Genomic DNA, 24137 nt, shown 5'->3' on the forward strand with positions numbered 1-24137 from the left:
GGCAAATATAATTTTTTAACAGCAAAATGATGAAAAATTGAACGTCCTTTGACATCGTATTGCTGGAAGGCACCAAATATGTCTGCAGTGTTCCTCCTCCCATGACAGGAGAGAACAAGGTTAGCCGGGCTGATATAACTTTATTCGATTCTTAGCCCCCATGTGTCAATCACTAAAGGGAAACTTCAGGTTTGAAAACACTGCCGGGAAGTATTTGTGTATGTTTGTGATGACGTCCACCTGTCTGTGTTATTGTCTTTAATTAAGCCTCCAGGTCAGTAGTTTCGTATTGTGTGTGTGTGTGTGAAGGTGTGCAGAGCAAACAGTGTAGTTGCTCGGGAAACACTGTGCCTTAAGGCAAGAGGTGGACAGCTGCCACTATTATTGCATAGCTATTAAATATAGATAGCACACAAGCTGCAATTTCAGGCTTTGATGTGCATAGAACAGGGGTCTCAAACATGCAGCCCGTGGGCCAAATGTGGCCCGCAGGACACTCGTTTGAGGCCCCCGCCTTGAAAGTTTAATGTTTGATATGGATGCTGTATGGTAGCATGTACCCAGAAAAAATTATTACGTTTGATTAATGTTCATGTTAAAGGTTAAATAACTGTTAATAGTTATCCTCCCTATCCGTGTGGAAGTGGTAAGTTTTTGGCTATTTAAGTTTAAAGGAAATAACTTGAAGGCTACCGTTTAGGGCGCTAGCTCTCTAGTTTGCGAGTTAGCATGTGTCTCAAGACCCTGCAGTTGCGCAATATGTTGTAAATAAAGAGTATAAATGTGACTATAGTCGTGTTTTGTCATGTCTACAGGGCTCTAATAATGCTTTGTTCATTTTAATCTGAAAAAAATCATTTGTCTACCCACCAACTATATGTGGTTTCTTAAGTTTTTATAATTTGCCATTTTATTATATTTACTTATTACTGATTGATTTTCATTATTCTTGATTTATTTATTTTTCATCTTATTTTGTGTAGAAAAATAAAAAGTAAGATATTTGAGAACAGTGGAATGTTTTATCAGAGATTTTCTTGTAGAAAATCGGAACCAAAGCAAAGTTTATTCATTTTTCTGTTTTTAATAAATGCGTTTTTTTGTTTGTTTTTTTTTTTAAAAACCTGATGCGGCCCAGTCTCACCCAGACCCTAGCTCCAGTGGCCCCCAAGTAAATTGAGTTTGAGACCCCTGGCTTAAAATATCCAAAACAAAAGGTTGTATATCAAAACTTAACATTTATTCATCTCTTCAAAATCACATTAACGCTCGGTTTTGATTGACATGGTCATGGAAGTGTTTACTGTGTAGAATTGCACTGCATCATAATGACTGGGAGGGTTATGTTGTTTGACTCGTTGATGCCATCTAGTGCCGAATAGCTGCAATTACCATGTGTTACATTAAAAGGTAAAAATGTCGCTACCAAAAATATTCCCACAAAAGCTAAGTTCTTTGATAATTATTGACAAAATATCACCTTGTGATGACACAACTTAAAATGTTGTGGTTAAGTTTGTTACCTAACACACCAACAATGAAGAATATGACACATTATTGTAAAGTTATCAGTGTGGTGAAACACTCAAGTCTTTTCTACCATGAGAAGTCAAAGAGTCGGTCTAACCTCATTTCTGAGAACGTTTACAAGTACCCCGAACAGATGTCAAGGCAGAGACTGGACGATGATGATTTTCTCGTTGATGCAAAAACGGTGCAGCACGCTGAGCAAGTTCTCTCCACAACGCGACACTTGCCTCTCCATGGCCAGACGGAAATCCTCTTTCACTCCTTTGGTGATGCCTCTTGTCACCGTGTGGTGTCTGACGCAGGGGGAGAAAAAAAAATATATATGATTTATTTAGAAACTCAAGGATCTCCACCTTAGGTTTTAATCTCACACAAATCCATCATTCATGTCAAAAACAATAATAGTCCAATCAACAATACACATGAAACATAAGCACAAATGAAATGAGACCAAGTGTTATGAAAAGGCAAAAAGAAACTAACTATACAACCAACAATATCATTACAATATCTGCCATGACCACAGAAAGACGAGCAATGGCTCAAAAAAACCAAACGGCGACGACGACTTATTCTTAAATGATTGGCCCAAATAAAAATTAGGAAAGGGGGGGCAAGTTGGCAATGAAATGTGATTTGTGTGTATGGGGAAGGGGCACAGGGATGGGCACTGTGGCAGGAGGGGGGCCTGGGGTACCTGTCCATCGTCTGAACCCCTTGTAGCAGAAGGGTGTTTAACTCCACCCCCAGGGCGGGGCTAGGGTTCCTGAGGAACAGCAACATTCAAAGACTGGGTCAGTGCGGGTGCATTCAACTCTTCTGCAACATTGACTAAAGGGGTTTACATTGACACAACATAAACGCCTTCTCTTCGCTAAAACCCGCTCCGAGTTCGAAGCTTCGAGTTAGCTAAGGTTAGCTAAAGTACTCGATCATCACGCGGACCTGCTCTTATAACAACACAGCATCAGACCCCGGGATGTGCAGAATCACGCCGCACACACACATCGGCTTACTTAATCAGCATTCCCTGGTTGGGTAGCAGCTCCAGCTGGATCCTCCCTCCGTCTGGAGTACGGAGATATGCAAATTCCTCCAGCATGTCAATATCTGACAGGAGATGTGAGCTCAGGAAAAATAATGGCAGGAGCAGCAGTATAAGCATTGTGAGGACAATCAAAAAAAAAATGGAGGATACTGGTGACGTAATTGAAGAAATTCTCATACTGGAAACTGCCTTGCTGGCAGATCTTGTCCACGGCCTTAAGAAAAAGCATCTCGCCTTGAGGCCAGTCGTGCTGCAGCAGCACCACCACGTGACCCAGCGACAAGTCGTCCCTGTTGTCTGTGAAGGCACGTAGCTGAAAGAAACAAGTGAAAAACATTTATGTGGACGTGTAAACGAGAAAGGACCACCAGAGTTAACTGATAAAATATATAGAAACTACAGGTAATTTGTACTGTCTGTCAAACATTTGCAGCATTCCTTGAAATGCTGGATATTCGCTTTTCAACTGTGTTACACAGCAGCATTTCTACTATTTTCATGACTTTTCATGAGGTTTATTTTCCCCCCAGATGAGTATGTTTGTTCTGGGGCGGCACGGCGGTCAAGTGGGTAGCGCGCAGACCTCACAGCTAGGAGACCAGGGTTCGATTCCACCCTCGGCCATCTCTGCGTGGGTTTTCTCCGGGTTCTCCGGTTTCCTCCCACATTTTGTACTAGTTGCGGGCTGCACAGTGGTCAAGTGGTTAGCACGCAGACCTCACAGCTAGGAGACCAGGGTTCGATTCCACCCTCGGCCATCTCTGTGTGGCATTTGCATGTTCTCCCCGTGCATGCGTGGGTTTTCTGCCTCCGGTTTCCTCCCACATTCCAAAAACATCATTAATTGTCAACTCCAAATTGTCCATAGGTATGAATGTGAGTGTGAATGGTTGTTTGTCTATATGTGCCCTGTGATTGGCTGGCCACCAGTCCAGGGTGTTTACCCTGCCTCTCGCCCCAAGACAGCTGGAGGCGACCCACTGACCCTCGTGAGTATAAGCGGTAGAAAATGAATGAATGAATGAATGAGGTCTCCTCCTATTTTGTGTGGAAGTGGTAACTTTTTGGCTTTTTATTTTGTCTTTCCCCACCCTCGGCCATCTCTGTGTGGAGTTTGCATGTTCTCCCCGTGCATGCGTGGGTTTTCTCCGGGTACTCCGGTTTCCTCCCACATTCCAAAAACATGCTAGGTTAATTAGCGACTCCAAATTGTCCATAGGTATGAAAGTGAGTGTGAATGGTTGTTTGTCTATATGTGCCCTGTGATTGGCTGGCCACCAGTCCAGGGTGATCTTGTGACACTACTACTACTACTACTACTACTACTACTACTACTACTAGAGACACAATGTGTGCACAAGCTGCATGTCAGTACCTTAAAACAGGACAGCATCAGTTGAAGGCAAAACGGTAAAACAGCCTTACTGGTGCATGGGAGTAATCTCAGGTCATGACCTAGTTTGGACATGGAACAAAAGATCTCATTGGATATTATACAGTAAGTGATGATGACATGTGACAGGATATGTGACAAAAATATTTAGTGAATATAATATAAATTATATTCAGAAAAAGCTTACTTTTCTTTGATTTGATCTTGACTCTCGTGTGGTCTTCTGAGGTCTTTGTTGGTTCATGGTTTGGTGCTACCAGTCCACTGACAACATCAAGAAGCTTCTCACAGGCCAGCTGAGTAGCAAGTAACAAAACAAAAATAAATACATTATGTAGTCATGTTTTTTTTTGTTTTTTTTTTAATTCTAACTCTGCCCCAATCTAATGGTAAATGTAACCAGTACATACCCTGTGTTCTCCCAGTGCGTAGTGGCAGGAAGCTTGTTGTATGAGTGCCCTGTGGTGCTCCAGGCTGGTCTGACTTGAGGGGCTCTGCTGGCCTGGGTGAGGCTGCTGCACGGCGGCCATCTGGTGCAGGCTGGAGAGTGCCTTACGGTACTGTCCCTGGAGGACACGGGATAAAAAAAACTCTTGTTATGAATTACATCATATCCATTTAAAAGCTGGTAAGTTCTATTTAAAATCACTAAAAGGGTTATTTATATGTAAGCATATGATAAACATATATTATGCACAACTGTACATTGGTTACAGTAGCTCAATTGCAAAATCAGAAGAAAAAACCTCAAATAAAATGTAGTACAATGTGAATGAAATATAATAAAATAAAAAGAATAAGATAAATAACATTTTCATACAGTTGCATTGCATTTAAATTTGCTTCTTTTCTATTAGAGGTGTCATGAAACTAGTTAGTTTATGGAACGGTTTTCTCTTGCCTGGTATATGATCATGTCCGTGAGGAAAATTCGGAACCAAAGCCAGCTGTCTGACTTCCACGAGGCGCAGATCTTTTTAAACTCTGTGAAAGCACACGTTTGCAAAAACAGTCAAATCATCAATGCATCATTTCAAGCGGCACAGAATAGTCTCATATGTGGCTTAACGCGTGTGTGTACCAGTTTCAAGGCTGTCGTGGGAGTGAAGGAGGTCCCAGCTTTCTCTCGCAGTGTAAAAGCTCTCCAGAGTCTCAGACCAGTTGGGCATCTCAGTCTTGTTCACCAGGATGTGTCGACCACGCATCTTGCCTAGGCCTTCCTCATCATCTGAGCTCTGTACACACACATACATATATATATATAATAAGCTGCATGCCGCTGCTGGCCCCCAGGCCACACTTTGAACACCCCATCCTCACCATGGTCTTCTCTCTGCCGTCTGCCATTTTGCGTTTCTTATGTGCGTGTTTGACTGTTCCTCTCTCCAAATCCAGATCATTGTACACCGAGCTCAAATCCTCCACAAGAATCCACGGCCCCGAGTTCAGAGTATTCACACCTGACAGAAAAACACAAAGAGTCACTCATTTCAAACACATAACTATAAAATAACTATGTGAAAATAATAATGTGAATAACTATAAAAGCAATCTTCACTCGCTAAATGTACTGCAAAAAAGGCCAGTAAGGGTAATTCAGAGAACATACTAACTCCTTATTTCTAAAATCACAAATACTTCAACTTGCTGATATAGTTCATCTTCAAACAGCTAAAAATAATGCATAAGGCTAAAAATAACCAATTAGCTAAAAATGTCATCCAATACTTCTCTACAAGAGAGGAGAAATATGATCTCAGGGAAGAAGTACATTTGAAACACTTCTATGCTAGGACTACGTTAAAAAGCCATAGCATTTCAGTATGTGGAATCAAACTATGGAATGGATTGAGTACTTCGGTACGAGGTGCATTATTTAAAAAAAAATAATTAATAAAAAAAACTGTATTATGGAAAGCAGGAAGTGAACAAATGTAACAGTTACTGATTGTAAAAGTACCAGATGGAGGGGTAGGATTTAATAAGCTTTGCTTCTTCCTACTCCTTTTGGACATGTGGAACTGGGAACCGATTATGGGATGCATTCAATTGTAATCTGATGCATGTTCAAATGAAATTAAACCATTACCATTACAATGTGTGCAAACAAAAATGGAGACTGACCCTGGAACAGCGCCGGCTGTACTGTCGAGACGTAGAGGAAAGCGTTGCGGAAGAGGACGAGGGCGGCACAGATGACCACCTGACTGCAGTAGCGGGCCCTGGTGTCGCCCTCCAGGCCCGGTAAGTAGCGGCACAGCTCCTTTACTCTTTGAAGCAGGTCCATGTAGCTCCTTCAAAATAAAAGCAGACGCAAAAATACACCTTCAAATCACGACAAAATCATTGTTTTAATAATTCAATGAGATTCATTACTAATAGTGCACACCTTAAAAATGAGGCGTTTTTGTTGGAGCAGTATTACATGAAGTACTCTCTGCACTGTCCATGCACTGTTGTGTTCAAGTCCACTACTTCACTCAGGCTTAACTCTTTTGAGTGGTGGAAATTGGCTTTTTTTTTTTTAAAAGTGTTATTTATATTTTTAGATTAATAAAAAAACAGCCTACCTCTGTCCTTTGTCTCCCTGCCACTCACATCGAGCTCCAACAACTGTCAGGAGGTCCAATAGCCTTTCCCAAGGTTCTGCAACCACTGACGACTTTTCCGACAAGCCGTCAATCACGTAACGCTGGGAGCCCCGTGAGACAGTGGGAGACTTTAGAGCACCGCTTTCTTGAGCGACTGAGAGAAAGACGGAAGAAAACAAATATGAGATTAAGGATTATTGCTAAGAACCACCACTCAAGCTTTGCTTCACCATTCATCTGTCCATCAGGTGAAGGTCCTCGGGTGACATAGCCGATGTAGAATTCAGCAGCTTTGAGAATGTATTTCTGCATCAGGCTGGCAGGCAGACGCATATCCATGTTGTTTATCAGCAAAGGGAGGACATCGCACACTGGAACATGAGGAAAGAAACTACAGTGGAACCTCTAAAGGTCAACCATCGTCCATGCACATGTTTCACTCACCGAAAAGTTTTCTGAAGCAGTTAACAGGCGACTCCATTTTCTCAGATGCCTCTGCCTCCAACAACGTCTCACCTAGACTCACCTATATACACAACAAATATTTATTAACCCTCGTGTGTACATCCTTTTATTATTATTGTTATTTTCACTTACCCCATGTTGGACGACAGACTCTGGAAAGCGCTTTAATAACAGCAACAGCATCTCTGCCTTCTCCAAAGTGTTGAAGCACTGCTCTGTGGCTTTCAGTAACATCTCACATTGTATACGACCAGGCAGTGTTTCAAAAAGCCCTGGTGGACAAAACACATACTTTTAAAACCACTACTATATGGTGGTAAAATAGTAAAAATGTTTTGCTTACCTCGAAGAAACTGTGAATGTTTGTCTTGAGAGTCACTCCGCAGCGCGGCTGTGATGACGCTGATTTCACGCCACACAATGGGCTGATCTGGAAAATTTAAGAACCTAAAAAAAGTAGATAATATAGTAGCATGGTCTTGTTTTGCTAATGCAAAAGTCACAATAATGCACAATAAAACTCACATGTCATAAAGCAGCCTCCCCGCACAGGATGTCCTTTCTGCATTGCGTTCTATTATATACATTTCATACTGGGGAGGATAAAAACAAAAATGTGTCTTTAAAATTTAAGATGGCCTGCAAACAAAGCATTAATATAGTTGTGTGTCAATAATAACAAAGTAAGTGATGTGCAAGATATTACCTGGATGTTGAAGTCAGCAGGGTAAAGGGTTCTGGCAGTAATGAGCCAGGCTTTGGCCGCACAAGGGTCATCGGGAACCAGTTCCCGAGCTCTTTTAACCAAAAACTCGCAGTCCTTTTGTGCTGACATTTGTAATGAATCGAATTATCGATTATCGAAGGCGACAAACTGTGTAGTTTATCAACTGCATACAGAATTACGCACCTCCAAATTGAGTGCAAATCACATTAGCAATTAATCAAGGAAATGTTACCAGCAAAACCCAAAGCGTAATGCTAGCATCACCGAGCTAGCTCTGTTAACTGTGGATGTTTCATTCGTGTCCCGGTTTAAAAACAAAAAGTTCTCAAAACGCTATGATTGTGTTACATTAATTAAGAACATATATTCAAAAAACAGTCGAACAATCTATTACAAAATATATAAAAAATATATATGTATTGGTACCGCATACATTGATTGACACGGGAACTTGTTGATGACGTCACGAAGTGTCGCAAATTGTTCTATTTTACGACCAACAGTACCGTCGCAGAATATGACGAACAAAACAAAGCCCAAATCGTCATATTTCGTTCACAGTACACGCGAATAAAATATAAAATATAAACACTATTTTCTGCAAACCTTAATAATATAAGCGTTAGAAAAGGGATTGGTTTATGAACTCAGATGCATTTTGCGATATTTGCATTAATTAATCACTTTAAATGCGTATGGTTTGTCATACGACAGCAAAATCATGTTATTGTGGTATTAGCTTTTATACTACAACATTAATGAAGTTATGATAAATTACCTGATTAAAACATTTAAACCAGAAGAAAACGAAATAAGATCAAAGTGTGCATGCGACATTTAGTGGAGAAATGTACACATTGCAGTTTGCCCACTTGCCACTTAACAACCTCTCTTGGGTGACAAATATATAAAGGAGATAAATATATGAATTGTATATTAACATCATATTAGACAGAGGTACACGCTATCCTTTTCATGACGGAATCAGTCTCTTCAAACGATACATCAATTCAGTATGTTTCATATAGAACTGTTGAGTTCCACTTCTGTCCAAAAGGTGGCGGTAATGCACTCGAATGATTGTTACGACAACGGAAAACAAATCAAACCGAGGAAGAAGACCTGTTGCTGGGGCTGCAGACACGACCTAGAGAATCACTGGCCTTTCACTCAGCTTGCAGTAAAGGCTGCACAGCACCTGTCACACAGGGCAGGACGGCAACTAGTGTGCACGGTAGGTAGGTAAATACGTGTTTTTTAAGCTTAATGGTTCGCCTTGTATATTGCGACACTTTCGCCCGCATCACGGCATTGTTTTGTATAGTATGTCTGTTTGTCCCCAACAGAAAGGAGCAGCTTCAATTGGGAAAGCTGAGCTAGCAAAGCAAGCGAATGCGTTTAGCATGTTAGCTTCTGTGCAGTGCTGAACTTTAACCTCAGTGGCAGTACGTATTGTCTCTATATGTAAAAAAAAATAACTGAATATTTCGTATTATTGGGCTATTTGTGTGTAAGCCAAGCTTTTTCTGCGTGACGGAGGAAGCGGAAACGAAGCAGAGGGCGTGTTCGGAATCGATCGACAGCATTCGGGTGGAATAGCTCCGAAACATCAACATAGCTTTTAGCTAGAGCATGAATTAAATTCCATATCTGTCAAAATACTTTTCCATTAAAATTGTTATAATTAAATTAAGACACAGAAATATCCTCGGAATATCTCAGTTTGTTGTATTTGTCGGATTATTTTCCTCTTGCGATGTAATGTTATGTTAACCCGTAATGTTATATGTCATACACAAGACGCAGTATAGCCTTTTTAGCATCGTCATTCTCCTTCCTAATGGCTAAGCTGTCTACTAGGTTGTGTAATAAGCATTATCAGCAGCCAAGTAGGGAGGGACAGACAGATTGGTAAGGTTAAAGACTTAACTTCCTGGAAGTCAATAGCAAGAAACATTAAGTCCTTGTTTACATGCGTTTGTATTGCTGATTGTCCGATTGACAGTAGAATAAAGTTTTTTCAAATTGTCACTGTCAATAACTTAATAAGAGCTGTATCTGTTTTTAGAATGTTATATTTTGGTTATTTAGATATATTTGAAGGACTAACACATACCTAATATTGAATGCAATTAAAAACTGAGCTTTATTATGTTTCTACAGTTGGATTTTGAATAAATAATACAATTAGCTTATTAGCTTATTAGCTAAATGTATCATTTTGTCCTTCATGGCAGGCGTCTTCTTCCAGGAGAGCAGTGCTGACGTGATGCTCGAGGAGCACCACGCAGCACACTGAGCCTCCCTTGGCCGGCGCCACCATGGACTCCCCGTCAGCCCAGACCCCGCCACCGCAGGCCTCGTTATCCAAAGGAGGTCACCCCTTGCTTTCCAGCGGGCCCCTGAGCGCCACACTGGGGCCTCAGGGAAAGCACTATGTCTGCGGCTCCGTTGCGGCTTTCACCAACATCCTGGTGACCTTCCCAATCCAGAAGGTTCTCTTCCGTCAGCAGCTGCACGGCGTGGTGGCCATCGAGGCGGTTCGACAGCTCCAGAGGGACGGGCTCAGGAATCTATACAGGGGGCTGCTCCCTCCGCTGCTCCAAAAAAGCACCACCGTCGCCATCATGTTTGGTTTGTACGAAGACTTTTCCAGAGTTCTTCTACAGCGCGCAGACGGCAGCGGCGTTCCGGAGCTAATCACGCGAAGCTTCGCCGCCGCGCTGGCGGGAACGGCAGAGGCATTCCTGACCCCCTTTGAGCGTGTGCAGACGCTCCTTCAGGACCACCGGCACCACGGACGCTTCAACAACACAGCCCATACTTTCCGGACACTTCTAACGGAGTACGGTGTCCGGGAATGCTACCGCGGTCTCGTTCCCATCGTGCTCCGCAACGGCCCCAGCAACGTTCTCTTTTTCGGGCTCCGCGGACCAATTAAGGATCATCTCCCGGAAGCGACAAGCAGAGCGGGTCACCTTGTTGTCGATTTTGTCTGCGGTGGCGTGCTGGGGGCGGCGCTCGGAATCATGTTCTTCCCGTTAAACGTGGTGAAGTCGCGGGCTCAGGCTCAGGTGGGCGGCGCCTTCCAACCGTGCAGGCAGGTGCTGCTCACGGTGTGGCGAGAGCGAGGCCGGAGCGTGGCGATGCTCTTCAGGGGGGCTCACCTCAACTACCATCGCTCGCTACTCTCGTGGGGCATCATCAACGCCACGTACGAGCTGCTGCTGAAGCTCATGTGACTTGAGAGCGAGGGTTGTTGCACAGTCGAGACATTTAAACTGTATACTAAACTTGTGCCAGGGTCCATTTTGGAAGCGGGAAAGTATTGTTTTGTGTGTTTGTGTGCACTTTTTTTTTTTTTTTTTACAATTTCAATGAAAAAACAAGCTTTGCCTCATCACTGAAAACACCTTTTTTGTGAATTTAACCATTACGATACACTGAATTCTCCCAATTAATTGTCAAGAAAAGCGGAATAAAGTAATGGTTGGCAGTTGTTACAGTATGTGTTTGTTTAGAAAAAAAAGCAAATACATAATTATGTACTACAGCTACTCTATTTATATTTATTACTAAGACAATATTTAACATGGGCTCAAAAAGCGCCCCACTCTTTGATTTTCTATAAGTGTCCCCAATGTTTATTTTAAGCTCTTTCCACTCTGACGCCACGCTTGCTCCTCTCCTCCGTCCATAACATCTGCTGACATAATGGGCTCACATTTCATGCTCGAGTAGCCGCAGCCAGTCAGCGTGCAGCCAGCCGCCCCCCCCTGACAGCCCCGGAGAAGCGTACAGGCGGCGCTGTTTGGACGCACACAAGAAGCTGAAACTGCCATGTAAAATGGACCACTTGGCCTATTTCATTTTGAGAGCACAAAGTGTTGACTTTTCTGTAAGATCGGACCCCCCCCCCCCCCCCACCCGTCCTGTTAAAGTTAATGCTTCAAGCACATCAATCAAGATCAAATAAACATCACTGAATTGTTGCCTGTGTTGATTATGTCTACAGCAGGGGTCTCAAAGTCAATTTACTTGGGGGCAACTGGAGTTCGGGTCTGGGTGAGACTGGGCCGCATCAGGTTTTCCCAAAAAAAAAAATTAATAAACTTTGCTTTGGTTCCAATTTTCTACAAGAAAAGCTCTGATAAAAAATTCCACTCTTCTCAAATATCTTAATTTTTATTTTTCTACACAAAATAAGATGAAAAATAAACAAACAAATCAAGAATAAAGAAAATCAATCAGTAATAAATAAATATAATAATAACAATAAAACGGCAAATAATATAAACTTAAGAAACCACATATAGTTGGTGGGTAGACAAATTATTTTTTTCAGATTAAAATGAACAAAGCATTATTAGAGCCCTGTAGACATGACAAAACACGACTATAGTCACATTTATACTCTTTTTATTTACAACATATTGCGCAACTGCAGGGTCTTGAGACACATGCTAACTCGCAAACTCGAGAGCTAGCAACCTAAACGGTAGCCTTCAAGTTATTTCCTTTCAACTTGAAACACCAAAAACTTACCACTTCCACACGGATAGGGAGGATAACTATTAACAGTTATTTAACCTTTAACATGAACATTAATCAAAAGTAATATTTTTTTCTGGGTACATGATACCATACAGCATCCATATCAAACTTGCGTGGGCCGCACTAACATTAAACTTTCATATCAAGGCGGGGGCCTCAAACTAGTGTCCTGCGGGCCACATTTGGCCCGCGAGCCGCGTGTTTGAGACCCCTGGTCTACAGCATACTGAATAACCTCAATGTCCTTATTTAGTTCCTACTCCAAATGACCATGGGTGTTCATTTGCGTCAAGAAACCCTAAATATGGGAATCCCTGCTTGAAAGTAATACTTCATACTAACCCAACGAGTCCTTGCGCAAATCTGTGCTCACCACTAATGCATTCCGGCCATGTGACTCATGAACACATTTGACTCAGCATACAGTATGGGTTTTTGTGTTTGCAGAAATGACTGTGGGAATTTGTGTGAGTTTTTTTTGTTTTTTTTACATGTGCAGACTTTCTAGATTACTTGAATCGAAAAGTCAGACAGATAAAGATCAGATTAAGGACAATCTGACGACTTGGAAGGGGTTTGGCTCAGGGAGGTCTGAGCTGTTGTGGCTACAAAGCCTCTCAACTCTTGTTTCTTTTCATCCGAATCAAATAAAAGCACTCTGTCCTTTAGATTTGTATTTACATGAAGGCAGGGGTCTCAAACTCGCGGCCCGCAGGACTAGTTTGAGGCCCCCGCCTTGATATGAAAGTTTAATGTTAGTGCGGCCCGCGCAAGTTTGATATGGATGCTGTATGGTATCATGTACCCAGAAAAAATTATTACATTTGATTAATGTTCATGTTAAAGGTTAAATAACTGTTAATAGTTATCCTCCCTATGCGTGTGGAAGTGGTACATTTTTGGCTATTTAAGTTTAAAGGAAATAACTTGAAGGCTACCATTTAGGTCGCTAGCTGTCTAGTTTGCGAGTTAGCATGTGTCTCAAGACCCTGCAGTTGCGCAATATGTTGTAAATAAAAAGAGTATAAATGTGACTATAGTCGTGTTTTGTCATGTCTACAGGGCTCTAATAATGCTTTGTTCATTTTAATCTGAAAAAAATAATTTGTCTACCCACCAACTATATGTGGTTTCTTAAGTTTTTATTATTATTATATTTATTTATTACTGATTGATTGATTTTCTTTATTTATTTTTCCTCTTATTTTGTGCAGAAAAATAAAAATTAAGATATTTGTGAACAGTGGAATGTTTTATCAGAGCTTTTATTGTAGAAAATCGGAACCAAAGCACTGAAAAAGTTTGTATATTTTTCTGTTTTTAATAAATGCGTTTTTTTTTTTGTTTTGACCCAGCCTTGCCCCCAGACCCTAGCTCCAGTGGCCCCCCAGGTAAATTCAATCAAAACGAAGTACCGTTTAAATAATTACAAAAAATGCTGACTTACCTGAGGTAGAACCTGAAATTAAGAGCATCCATGTTTCATCAGAAACAAAAGTCAACGTGTTATTTATTCCCAAACAAATACATTTCATGGTACATCTGCATAATTGTGGGTACAAAAACGGATGAAATGTACAAGTATAACCCAGCAGGTAAACAAAACGAGGCGACACAGGTACCGGTTTTCTACTGGGACCTCTTGGATGAATGAACAGTACATGCTACGAGTCCTAGTTCCTACGAGTCTGGGTGTTCTAATGGCGGCCGTTACTATATAACCAAATGTACTTTTGCTTTATCACATTTAGATGGAGAATTTGCATAGCCATAAACTAAAGTAATGACGGAATAAACCAAGTATAAAAGTCGTCACTCGTGCGCGTTACCCCGAACAAGAAACCATAACAATAACGGCGGCTCAGTGTGGCTAAAGACTTTGGATCGTCGCTACATGAGAACAGTCAAGTATTTCGACATGAATACTTTGTTTCACACTTCGGTCCTTACTCTCACATTTCCAGAAAATATATACGTTTCTATATATATATATATATATATATTATATATATATATGCTGTACTTTGGATGCAAACTAGATTATAATACTGCATAATGTTTGTGGATGATGGGAGTTTTTTTCGGAGATATGAGACTGGAAAAGTGTAAGAAAAAACAGGTAACACAAGGTCATGTGACTTAGAAAAAGGTGCAATCTGTAACAGTCAGAAGTACGCTCCCTGATTTGTAATGGTACGGTCCAAACATACATACATTTTTTTAGCGGTCTTAGTAGGGAAGCTCAGACTTCCACCTCCTCCAGCTCCACCGGGAGGACACTAAGGCGTTCCCAGACCAGCTGTGAGACATAATCCCTCCAGCGTGTCCTAGGTATGCCCCGGGGTCTTTTCCCGGCTGGGCGTCACTAGGGAGGCGTCCGGGAGGCATCCGGACTAGACCCATTTCAGCCGCCTGTATCCGGGATCTCATTCTTTCGGTCGTGACCCAAAGCTCATGACCATAGGCAGGGGTCTCAAACACGCGGCCCGCGGGCCAAATGTGGCCCGCAGGACACTAGTGGATGCTGTATGGTATCATGTACCCAGAAAAAATTATTACGTTTGATTCATGTTCATGTTAAAGGTTAAATAACTGTTAATAGTTATCCTCCCTATCCATGTGGAAGTGGTAAGTTTTTGGCTATTTAAGTTTAAAGGAAATAACTTGGAGGCTACCGTTTAGGTCGCTAGCTCTCGAGTTTGCGAGTTAGCATGTGTCTCAAGACCCTGCAGTTGCGCAATATGTTGTAAATAAAAAGAGTATAAATGTGACTATAGTCGTGTTTTGTCATGTCTACAGGGCTCTAATAATGCTTTGTTCATTTTAATCTGAAAAAAATAATTTGTCTACCCACCAACTATATGTGGTTTCTTAAGTTTTTATTATTATTATTATTATATTTATTTATTACTGATTGATTGATTTTCTTTATTCTTGATTTGTTTATTTTTCATCTTATTTTGTGTAGAAAAAAAAAATTAAGATATTTGAGGAACCAAAGCAAAGTTTATTAATTTTTCTGTTTTTAATAAATGTGTTTTTTTGGGGTTTTTTTTTTGGAAAACCTGACGCGTGCCCAGTCTCACTCAGACCCTAGCTCCAGTGGCCCCCAGGTAAATTGAGTTTGAGACCCCTGACCATAGGTGAGGGTGGGAACATAGATCCACCGGTAAATCGACGGTCCGGTACGGCGACCGTTTGTCGACCTCACGCTCCCACTTTCCGTCACTCGTGAACAAGACCCCGAGATCCTTAAACTCCTCCACCTGGGGTTATAGATTATAGGTGGCTTTATAGGTGGCTGTCGTGTTAAAATGAAACCTTAAAAAGGTGCAAAACTGCACATGAAAAACAAATCGGTACCCTTTTGTGCATTTGTGTTAAGTAAATTAATTTTAAAAAGGTCAAATTACAGATTACACCTTGCAGAGTGGAGGAATCTTTAAAGTAATATTGGATCGTACTGTCTTAAAGAGACAGAAAAATAAAAATTCCAGTGACAAAACATTTGTTTTTGTTTTTTTTTAAACCACCAGAGACCTGAACATCACAGACCACGGTGCAAATATTGTAAAAAATAAATACATAAATACAATAAATGGTCAATTAGTACTTACGTACATATACACGTTGTAATAAAATAAGAGTAATAAAACTCCTATGTACAAATGCATAGTTCATATGCATCCCCAAAGAGGCCAAGCGGAGGTTCCGCTCCTTTTTTTTTTTTTTTTTTTTTTTTTTTTTATGTAGATATGTCATGTGCGGTGCTGTGCATGGCACTTCCTGTACAAAGGGTTCGAATTTAAGAGTTAAAAGTTGAGGGGGACGCCACCAGGGGTATCGGGGGCGACTAAAGTGGGTGTCCGGAAAAGTTGTGTGAGTGCAAAGACGGACGAAATGAGTACCGTGCAGTGTTTGGCTAACAACCTCACGCCGTCGCCGTCGCCTTGACTCTGTCCGACGCCCTTACCCCCGGTTCCGGCTGTCTCGACAGCGCCGACGAAGTCACGGTACAAAGACACAATTTCTTTTAACTTGTCCATGGGGTCCTGGTTGTCGATGTCGTCGTTGTGGAGCGGGCTCGCGTTACGGCAGCCGTCGCAGCCCGAACACGGACTGCTTCGCATGCAAGCGGCTGATAGCTGAACCAAAGCGCCGAAACTGTTCGATAAAGACCGAAGTGCTTCATCCGGGGCCCAGCCGACACGTGTCGCTCGTTGACACCCGGACGCCAGTCGCCGAGCCTCCGCTTGGAGAAGAGTCCTCTCGGCGTCCGTTATGCTGGTAGGGCTGGAACCCGTGCAAGACGGCGTTTCCGTACTGTTCGCTTCGCTTGCGTTGTGATTCTGATCGGCATCCATTTTGTTAGTTTTCTCGGGTAGTACTCGCTCTAAAACTAATAAAAGCTGATCTATGTCATGGCGCAGGGATGCGAAACCTCCTTTCAGGTTGCCGTAGTTCTTGTTGCTAAGGGAACGAAAGGGACCCCCGAGTGACGTCGTGGGGGACACGGGACACGAGACTAAGGGACTGAGTTCGGAAGAAGCAGTCGAGAAAGTAGACAACGGGCGAGGGTTGTCCTTAAGTAACGACAAGATATTAGGATTAGGAGCGGGTGCGGTGGGTGACGGTACCGGAGGGGGTCTGGCCGTTTTGGGGCGCGTGCGCCGGGAGAACTCATACACGGTCAGCTCCTCGTCGAAGCTGATGCCGTCCTCCGTGTCGCCGCTGAAGCAGTTAGCATAAACGGTTCGGCATCCGCAGGCCTGCTGCTGCTGATGCTGCTGCGGCGGAGGAGGGGGGGTGCCGTCCCCGAGGGAGGGTGTCGGCGAGTCGCCCCCAAGCTGCATGTGGCTACGCGACTGAGGCTGCTCTGATGAAACACTTTGCCCGACGTTCCCCGTGAAATTGAGATTGGGATGTGACCCGTTGACCTTTCTCAAGTATGACCTCAACTCTTCAGCTTCCTTAATGGTTGCTATGACGACCTCGGCTCCATCTTCTAATATATTCCCCGATTTTGACGCCACAGTTTCTTTGTCCTTCACGGGGGTTTTGTTGACATCAGACAAAGCGCTCGCTACTGAAAGACCCGAGCCAAAACCAGATGTGTCCCCGTTAATGGAGCTCGTGGAGGGATAGTCCAAGGTTCCGAGGATCTCCTGGGATCGAGTCATGTACCAGGGAAGAGCCTGGATCTTCCCTCTGAGAGCGGAAGCCGGTAGTCTGCCTCCAAGACTGGAGGAGCTGCTCCTCAGATCAGAACCAGACCCTGATCTGCGCTCTTCGGTTCTTTCGTGGTTTTTGGCGTTACTCGAGGTGAGTGAGGTGGCGATTGTTACTTCGGTATTTTTAGGCGAAAGGCTTTCATGGCTCACGGAGACCCTCCTGGGACCCGACTGGATGCTGCCGTTTCGGGTGCTCCATGGGTGGATTCCGTTTGTCGGACTGTCTTTAAAGATGCATTTGTTTGGATCAGTCGGGGAGACCGGAGAGCTAGCAGGTAACGATAACGGATGGAGAACTTTCGGCGAGGTGGGTTTCGGCGGTACCGGAGGCGGAGCTGATAACTTCGTACCTGAATTAGAGCGTCGGATAGCAGGTACATTTGGCGGCGGCGGAGGTACTGCAGTCCCGTTACTTTGTCTCTCCTTTTCATGAGAAACGTTCACGTCGTCTTTGGAAAAATGGTCTCCATTCCCTTTTGGAATTTTTCCCTTTTCCTCAGTTTGCAGCGCGGTGACGGGTAACGGCTGCTTGCTACATCGCACCGCCGTTATCAGCGGCAATCCTCCTGTGCCGTGTGTCACCGACTTGAACTCCATCGTGTCCGGTTCCATCTCCAAGAGTTCCGACGACATGCGTCCGGACGCGTCCCCGTTGCAGTGAGCGTACGATTTCCCATGTTTTGGAGATTTCGGGGGTATAATCTGAGGTTTTGGAGGCAGTTGAGGTTTTGGTGCTAAAGGGGGTTTGGATTTTATTTCCGGTTTCTCAGAAGATTTTGTTTTAGTTTGTTTTAGGTTGTTAAGTATTTTTGTGGGACCTTTCGACTCCTCTTTGTTGATTTTAGAAATCGGTACCTTATTGGAAAGAGGTGACGACGGCTCTTTTCCTGAGACGGCCGGAAGAGAATTCCATGTTCCGCTCAGCCTGTTAGCATTCCGCCGGTCGGCCAGCTCTACGTCTGCAAGAGAAGAACACATTTTATTAAAAAAAGATTCATAATCCGCGAGCCGCTTTAACAAATAATCATTTTACGGTTTTCCTCCCACATTCCAAAAACATGCTAGGTTAATTAGCGACTCCAAATTGTCCATAGGTATGAATGTGAGTGTGAATGGTTGTTTGTCTATATGTGCCCTGTGATTGGCTGGTGACTAGTCCAGGGTGTACCCAGACAGCTGGGATAGGCTTCAGCACCCCCTGCAACCCTCGTGAGGATAAGCGGTAGAAAATGAATGAATGAATGACTTATCCTCCTATTTTTTGTGGAAGTGGTAACTTTTTAGCTTCTTATTTTGTCTTTCCCCACCCTCGGCCATCTCCGTGCATGCGTGGGTTTTCTCCGGGTACTCCGGTTTCCTCCCACATTCCTAAAACATGCTAGGTTAATTAGCGACTCCAAATTGTCCATAGGTATGAATGTGAGTGTGAATGGTTGTTTGTCTATATGTGCCCTGTGATTGGCTGGCCACCAGTCCAGGGTGTACCCCGCCTCTCGTCCGAAGACAGCTGGGATAGGCTCCAGCACCCCCTGCAATCCTCGTGAGGATAAGCGGTAGAAAATGAATGAATGAATGAGTTCTCCTCCTATTTTGTGTGGAAGTGGTAACTTTTTGGCTTCTTATTTTGTCTTTCCCCACCCTCGGCCATCTCAGTGTGGAGTTTGCATGTTCTCCCCGTGCATGCGTGGGTTTTCTCCGGGTACTCCGGTTTCCTCCCACATTCCTAAAACATGCTAGGTTAATTAGCGACTCCAAATTGTCCATAGGTATGAATGTGAGTGTGAATGGTTGTTTGTCTATATGTGCCCTGTGATTGGCTGGCCACCAGTCCCCCGCCTCTCGCCAGAAGACAGCTGGGATAGGCTCCAGCACCACCTGCGACCCTTGTGAGGATAAGCGGTAGAAAATAAATGAGTTCTCCTCCTATTTTGTGTGGAAGTGGTAACTTTTTGGCTTATATTTTGTCTTTCCCCACCCTTGGCCATCTTTGTGTGAAGTTTGTATGTTCTCCCCGTGCATGTGTGGGTTTTCTCCGGGTACTCCGGTTTCCTCCCACATTCCTAAAACATGCTAGGTTAATTAGCGACTCCAAATTGTACATAGGTATGAATGTGAGTGTGAATGGTTGTTTGTCTATATGTGCCCTGTGATTGGCTGGCAACCATTCAAGACAGCTGGGATAGGCTCCAGCACCCCCTTCGTGAGGATAAAGGGTAGAAAATGAATGAATGAATGATAATAAACAAACCTGAAAGATCAGGAACCGGCGGAGTGAATCTCTCCTGTGCATCAAAAAACTCCTCATCCGACTCTGATGCGTTCTCTTTGACCAAAAGCGCTACTTTGGGATTGGGGGAAGGAGTTTGGAAGAGAGACTCTTCATCCTTGGAGAGGCGCTGCTCAGCCTGTCCTGCTTTGTGACCTGGAATGGAACTGGTCCGTACCGGGACTTTGGGAGGGGTCTTCTTCTTTCTTTTAATAGGCGCTCTGTCGAAAGGCATGCTGTCAATCATTCTGAGATCTCTGGAACTGGGGATCTTGGAAATGCGCCTGAGTACCTCCCTTCCCTGTTCTTCCACGTCATCTTCCTCATCATCATCATCATCATCATCGCTCGTGGCCCCAGACGGGCTTGAGAGGAAATCGGCTTTCGAGAGTTCGGCAAAGCAAAGACAAGCGTTGTCATTGGTTCTGTAGTTGAGATTGGTGGGTCGTGACGGGCCTTGCGGGCGTTTCGGTTCCAGAAGGAATTGTCGGTGAACTTCCGGAGTTTGTGCTGCACTGAGATACTGAGGGTCTTTGAATGCAGCGCCGCTCTCCTCCAAAGCGGCACTCAACGATCCGCTGGATAAGCTGGAAAAACTGCTGGTCACCCGTGGATCCGTGTGGTACCAAGCGGTCTCTAAACTCATTTCCTCGTCCATCGCGCTCAATTTCCGCAGACCGCTTCCTGCCGCGCCTCGCTCCTCTTCCCTTCCGTCGTGATCCCTACCTTCACTTGTCACAACGATCTTCACTTCCTGTTTGCCTTGGTGCTCCTCCCGCTCTTTTCTATCCTCTTCTCTCCTCTTGTCCTCCTCTTCACGCCGTCTTTCCTCCCAGTCTTGACTTGCCGGGTCCGGGTGTTTGTAATTCTGAGAATCCATCGGGTCATCCTCGTCTGTTGAGTCATCGGAGTCACTGCAGCAGCGGGACACATAACCTAACCGCACAAACAATATGTTAGCATGTTTTACTTCACTTGTGTTGTATTTTACCATGAGTGGCTTTTCTAACCGTAGCCATCCTTGCTAACAAAACAAGTGATGGAATTACAGTTCCTCTCAAAAGAGTGTACACCCTCACATTTCAGCAAACTTTATTTATCTTCATTAAAGTACACCTTCTCGAGGTACAATAGTGTACTTTGGAGTCATTTTGTAGTGAAATACAGGTTTACTATGCATTGGAAATGACTCTTAGTGGTGATTCATGGTGGTAGCATGAGTGCTGCCAGTATTAGGAAGCTGCGGTTACATGAGGTGCCAACTAGCTTGGTTTTCATTTAATAAGGTTTTACATCAGAGTGGAAGACATATGTGTGTTCAAGTCCGTTCATTATTGCTTGAACGTGTCCCCACTGCTGATTGGATGAGCTATGTAAAAGAATGGTTGGTTTTATATCCACGAGATGCGCCACCCGGAAGAGTTTGTAACTGAGGAATGGGCGGATGACGCGTTTCCCAGCAAGTTTTCATTCATTCATTCATTTTCTACCGCTTTTCCTCACGAAGGTCGTGGGGGTGCTGGAGCCTATCCCAGCTGTCTTCAGGCGGGGTACACCCTGGACTGGTGGGCAGCCAATCACAGGGCACATATAGACAAATATATGGACAATTTGGAGTCACCAAAAAGTTACCACTTCCACACAAAATTGGAGGAGAACTCATTCATTCATTTTCTACCGCTTTTCCTCACAAAGGTCGCGGGGGTGCTGGAGCCTATCCCAGCTGTCTTCAAGCGAGAGGCGGGGTACACCCTGGACTGGTGGCCAGCCAGACAAACAACCATTCACACTCACATTCATACCTATGGACAATTTGGAGTTGCTAATTAACCTAGCATGTTTTTGGAATGTGGGAGGAAACTGGAGTACCCGGAGAAAACCCATGCATGCACGGGGAGAACATGCAAACTCCACACAGAGATGGCCGAGGGTGGGGAAAGACAAAATAAGAAGCCAAAAAGTTACCACTTCCACACAAAATAGGAGGATAACTCATTCATTCATTCATTTTCTACCGCTTATCCTCACGAGGGTCGCGGGGGGTGCTGGAGTCTATCCCAGCTGTCTTCGGGCGAGAGGCGGGGTACACCCTGGACCAGTGGCCAGCCAATCACAGGGCACATATAGACAAACAACCATTCACACTCACATTCATATCTAGGTGATATTGCAACATAGGCCAGATTGGGCCCGCGGGCCTGAATTTGACCCCACAGATTTTGGTCAAATTAGCATATTCTGTTTATTTGGCTGGAAAAAAAAGCCATGAAATAAATGAGTAGCTGCAGCTCTCATAAGAATCATAACATAAACGGTTGCTGAAATGTGATTGGTGTCCCTTTTGTGAGCTATCATCAACGGCCATAATTAGAAAGTAAATTATTTAAAGCGTTTTTTTGCTCACTTGTTAGGGATTCATAGCACACGCCCTCTACTACGGCGAACTTCCCACACACACCTTCTTCAGCTGGAATACGGTGCACCCGCACTTTGGGGCGCCCCATGCGGAAGACATTGAGACCGGGATCCACCAGGAGTTTGCAGTAGCCTCCCAGCAGACACGCGAGGTCTTTGGCTGCCAGAGAGTCCATCAGTAAGGCAAACGGCTGAGAAGTGGAGAGCATTGGGGAACGACAGCGTGAAGCAGAAGTGATTTTAGGCCAGAGGGGAAGGGAGAAAGAGGCAGTGGAGTGGGACAAAGGGGGGAGAGAGAGTCACATTTGAGTCCGGCGAATTAGCCTTATGCCGCACACACCACACACACACACACACTTACTTCCTGGGGCTACTCGGCTGTCACAGGAGGGATGCTTGACCTATATTTACTCCAGCATCAATTCTCCAAATCTGTGTCAGCGTATGAGTGCTTCCACTTTTATGAATAATAGAGCCCCCGGATCTCAGTGTTCATGTGCATACAAGCGGCTGGTAGACTTGCCTACCTTCATGTCGTGCAGCGACACGCGCAGGAGACTGACTTTGTCCGACTCGGAGAGCAACTCCACCCGGCTGATGCTGCTGAACTCCACCAGCGTGGAGATGACATTGAGCTTGTGGTTGATGACCTGGCTCATACCGTACTTGGAACCCACTAATAGGCTCACCAAGACCTCCCTCTCCTGAAGCTGAGTGTCGATGACAGATGATAGCATGCATACATAAACATCCATTAGCATGTTTTTTATTATTATTGAATGCTAATGCTATATTATTGAATTGTAATTATTTTAATTTTAATTAATCAAATAGAAATATTCTAATTATATATTTCTGACGTTTGGGCAGCTGTGAAACACTGCTTTAAAAAGATGCTCCAAACAATATAAGACTATTACCATCATCGTAGCCGAGTAGGATCTCCCCCCGTATGAAATGAGCTCTCCCAGTTGAGTGAGGTAGGCTAGCCGAGCCTGGGAAGCAGATATTACCTAAATAAAAAAAGAATATGAGGAAAGAAGAGAACGCAACGTCAATGTCTGGCCAAAAGTGCATAATTAGGTAGAAAAAACATACATAAGTCGCACTGGAGTATAAGTCGAATAAGGCCAAAAGTGCATAATTAGGTAGAAAAAACATACATAAGTTGCACTGGAGTATAAGTCGCACAAGGCTAAAAGTGCATAATTAGGTAGAAAAAAACATACATAAGTCGCAGTGGAGTATAATTCGAATAAGGCCAAAAGTGCATAATTAGGTAGAAAAAAAACATACATAAGTCGCAACTGGAGTATAAGTCGCACAAGGCCAAAAGTGCATAATTAGGTAGAAAAAAACATACATAAGTCGCACAAGGCCAAAAGTATATAATTAAGTAGAAAGAAACGTACATAAGTTGCACCGGAGTATAAGTTGCACAAGGCCAAAAGTGCATAATTAGGTAGAAAAAACATACATAAGTCACACTGGAGTATAAGTTGCACAAGGCCAAAAGTGCATAATTAGGTAGAAAAAAACATACATACGTCGCACAAGGCCAAAAGTATATAATTTAGTTGAAAGAAACGTACATAAGTTGCACCGGAGTATAAGTTGCACAACGCCAAAAGTGCATAACTAGGTAGAAAAAAAACATACATAAGTCGCACAAGGCCAAAAGTATATAATTAAGTTGAAAGAAACGTACATAAGTTGCACCGGAGTATAAGTCGCACAAGGCCAAAAGTGCATAATTAGGTAGAAAAAACATACATAAGTCACACTGGAGTATAAGTCGCACAAGGCCAAAAGTGCATAATTAGGTAGAAAAAACATACATAAGTCGCACTGGAGTAGAAGTTGCACAAGGCCAAAAGTGCAGAATGAGGTAGAAAAATAACATACATAAGTCGCACA

At 43.6% G+C, this 24137-nt stretch overlaps 3 protein-coding genes across 11 annotated transcripts in view; 1 reads left to right on the forward strand and 2 right to left on the reverse strand.

Moving 5' to 3' along the window:
• Positions 1-1144: 1144 nt before the first annotated feature.
• Positions 1145-8218, reverse strand: ints10 (integrator complex subunit 10). 2 transcript variants are annotated; one of them, XM_058063568.2, is made up of 18 exons: positions 7734-8218; positions 7553-7620; positions 7371-7474; positions 7160-7299; positions 7007-7088; positions 6793-6933; positions 6542-6716; positions 6096-6265; positions 5292-5431; positions 5053-5206; positions 4873-4955; positions 4382-4537; positions 4159-4267; positions 3954-4033; positions 2729-2891; positions 2547-2640; positions 2228-2296; positions 1145-1823 (listed from the first exon to the last, which is right to left on the reverse strand). In XM_058063568.2, the coding sequence occupies exons 1-18, from the start codon at positions 7860-7862 to the stop codon at positions 1667-1669; spliced, it is 2214 nt and encodes a 737-aa protein (XP_057919551.2). In that variant the 5' UTR covers positions 7863-8218; the 3' UTR covers positions 1145-1666. The 2 variants fall into 2 exon arrangements, with proteins under 2 accessions (XP_057919551.2, XP_057919552.2); XM_058063569.2 differs by lacking the exon at positions 2228-2296.
• A 610-nt stretch (positions 8219-8828) lies between these two features.
• Positions 8829-11254, forward strand: LOC131110448 (mitochondrial nicotinamide adenine dinucleotide transporter SLC25A51-like). 6 transcript variants are annotated; one of them, XM_058063571.2, is made up of 2 exons: positions 8829-8992; positions 9992-11254. In XM_058063571.2, exon 2 carries the CDS (start codon positions 10076-10078, stop codon positions 10994-10996), a length of 921 nt encoding a protein of 306 aa, XP_057919554.2. In that variant the 5' UTR covers positions 8829-8992; positions 9992-10075; the 3' UTR covers positions 10997-11254. The 6 variants fall into 6 exon arrangements, with proteins under 6 accessions (XP_057919554.2, XP_057919553.2, XP_057919556.2 ...); XM_058063570.2 differs by having other exon boundaries at positions 8829-8988; XM_058063573.2 differs by having other exon boundaries at positions 8878-8996.
• Positions 11255-15758: 4504 nt separating this feature from the next.
• frmpd1b (FERM and PDZ domain containing 1b) overlaps positions 15759-24137 on the reverse strand; it is a 30447-nt gene continuing 22068 nt past the window's right edge. For 2 of the 3 annotated variants that reach the window (XM_078788186.1, XM_078788187.1), the window contains exons 13-17: positions 23141-23233; positions 22748-22930; positions 22210-22411; positions 19788-20741; positions 15759-18498 (exon numbers count right to left, since the gene is read on the reverse strand). In XM_078788186.1, the coding sequence (XP_078644312.1) occupies positions 16121-18498; positions 19788-20741; positions 22210-22411; positions 22748-22930; positions 23141-23233 (3810 nt within the window). In that variant the 3' untranslated portion in view covers positions 15759-16120. The remainder of the gene's footprint in view (positions 18499-19787; positions 20742-22209; positions 22412-22747; positions 22931-23140; positions 23234-24137) is intronic. The other variant, XM_058063559.2, reaches the window with a different exon arrangement.

The sequence above is a fragment of the Doryrhamphus excisus genome, linkage group LG22 (assembly GCF_037039965.1).
Source record: "Doryrhamphus excisus strain RoL-2023G ecotype Guam linkage group LG22, RoL_Dexc_Guam_v1.1, whole genome shotgun sequence".
Taxonomy (NCBI): domain Eukaryota; kingdom Metazoa; phylum Chordata; class Actinopteri; order Syngnathiformes; family Syngnathidae; genus Doryrhamphus; species Doryrhamphus excisus.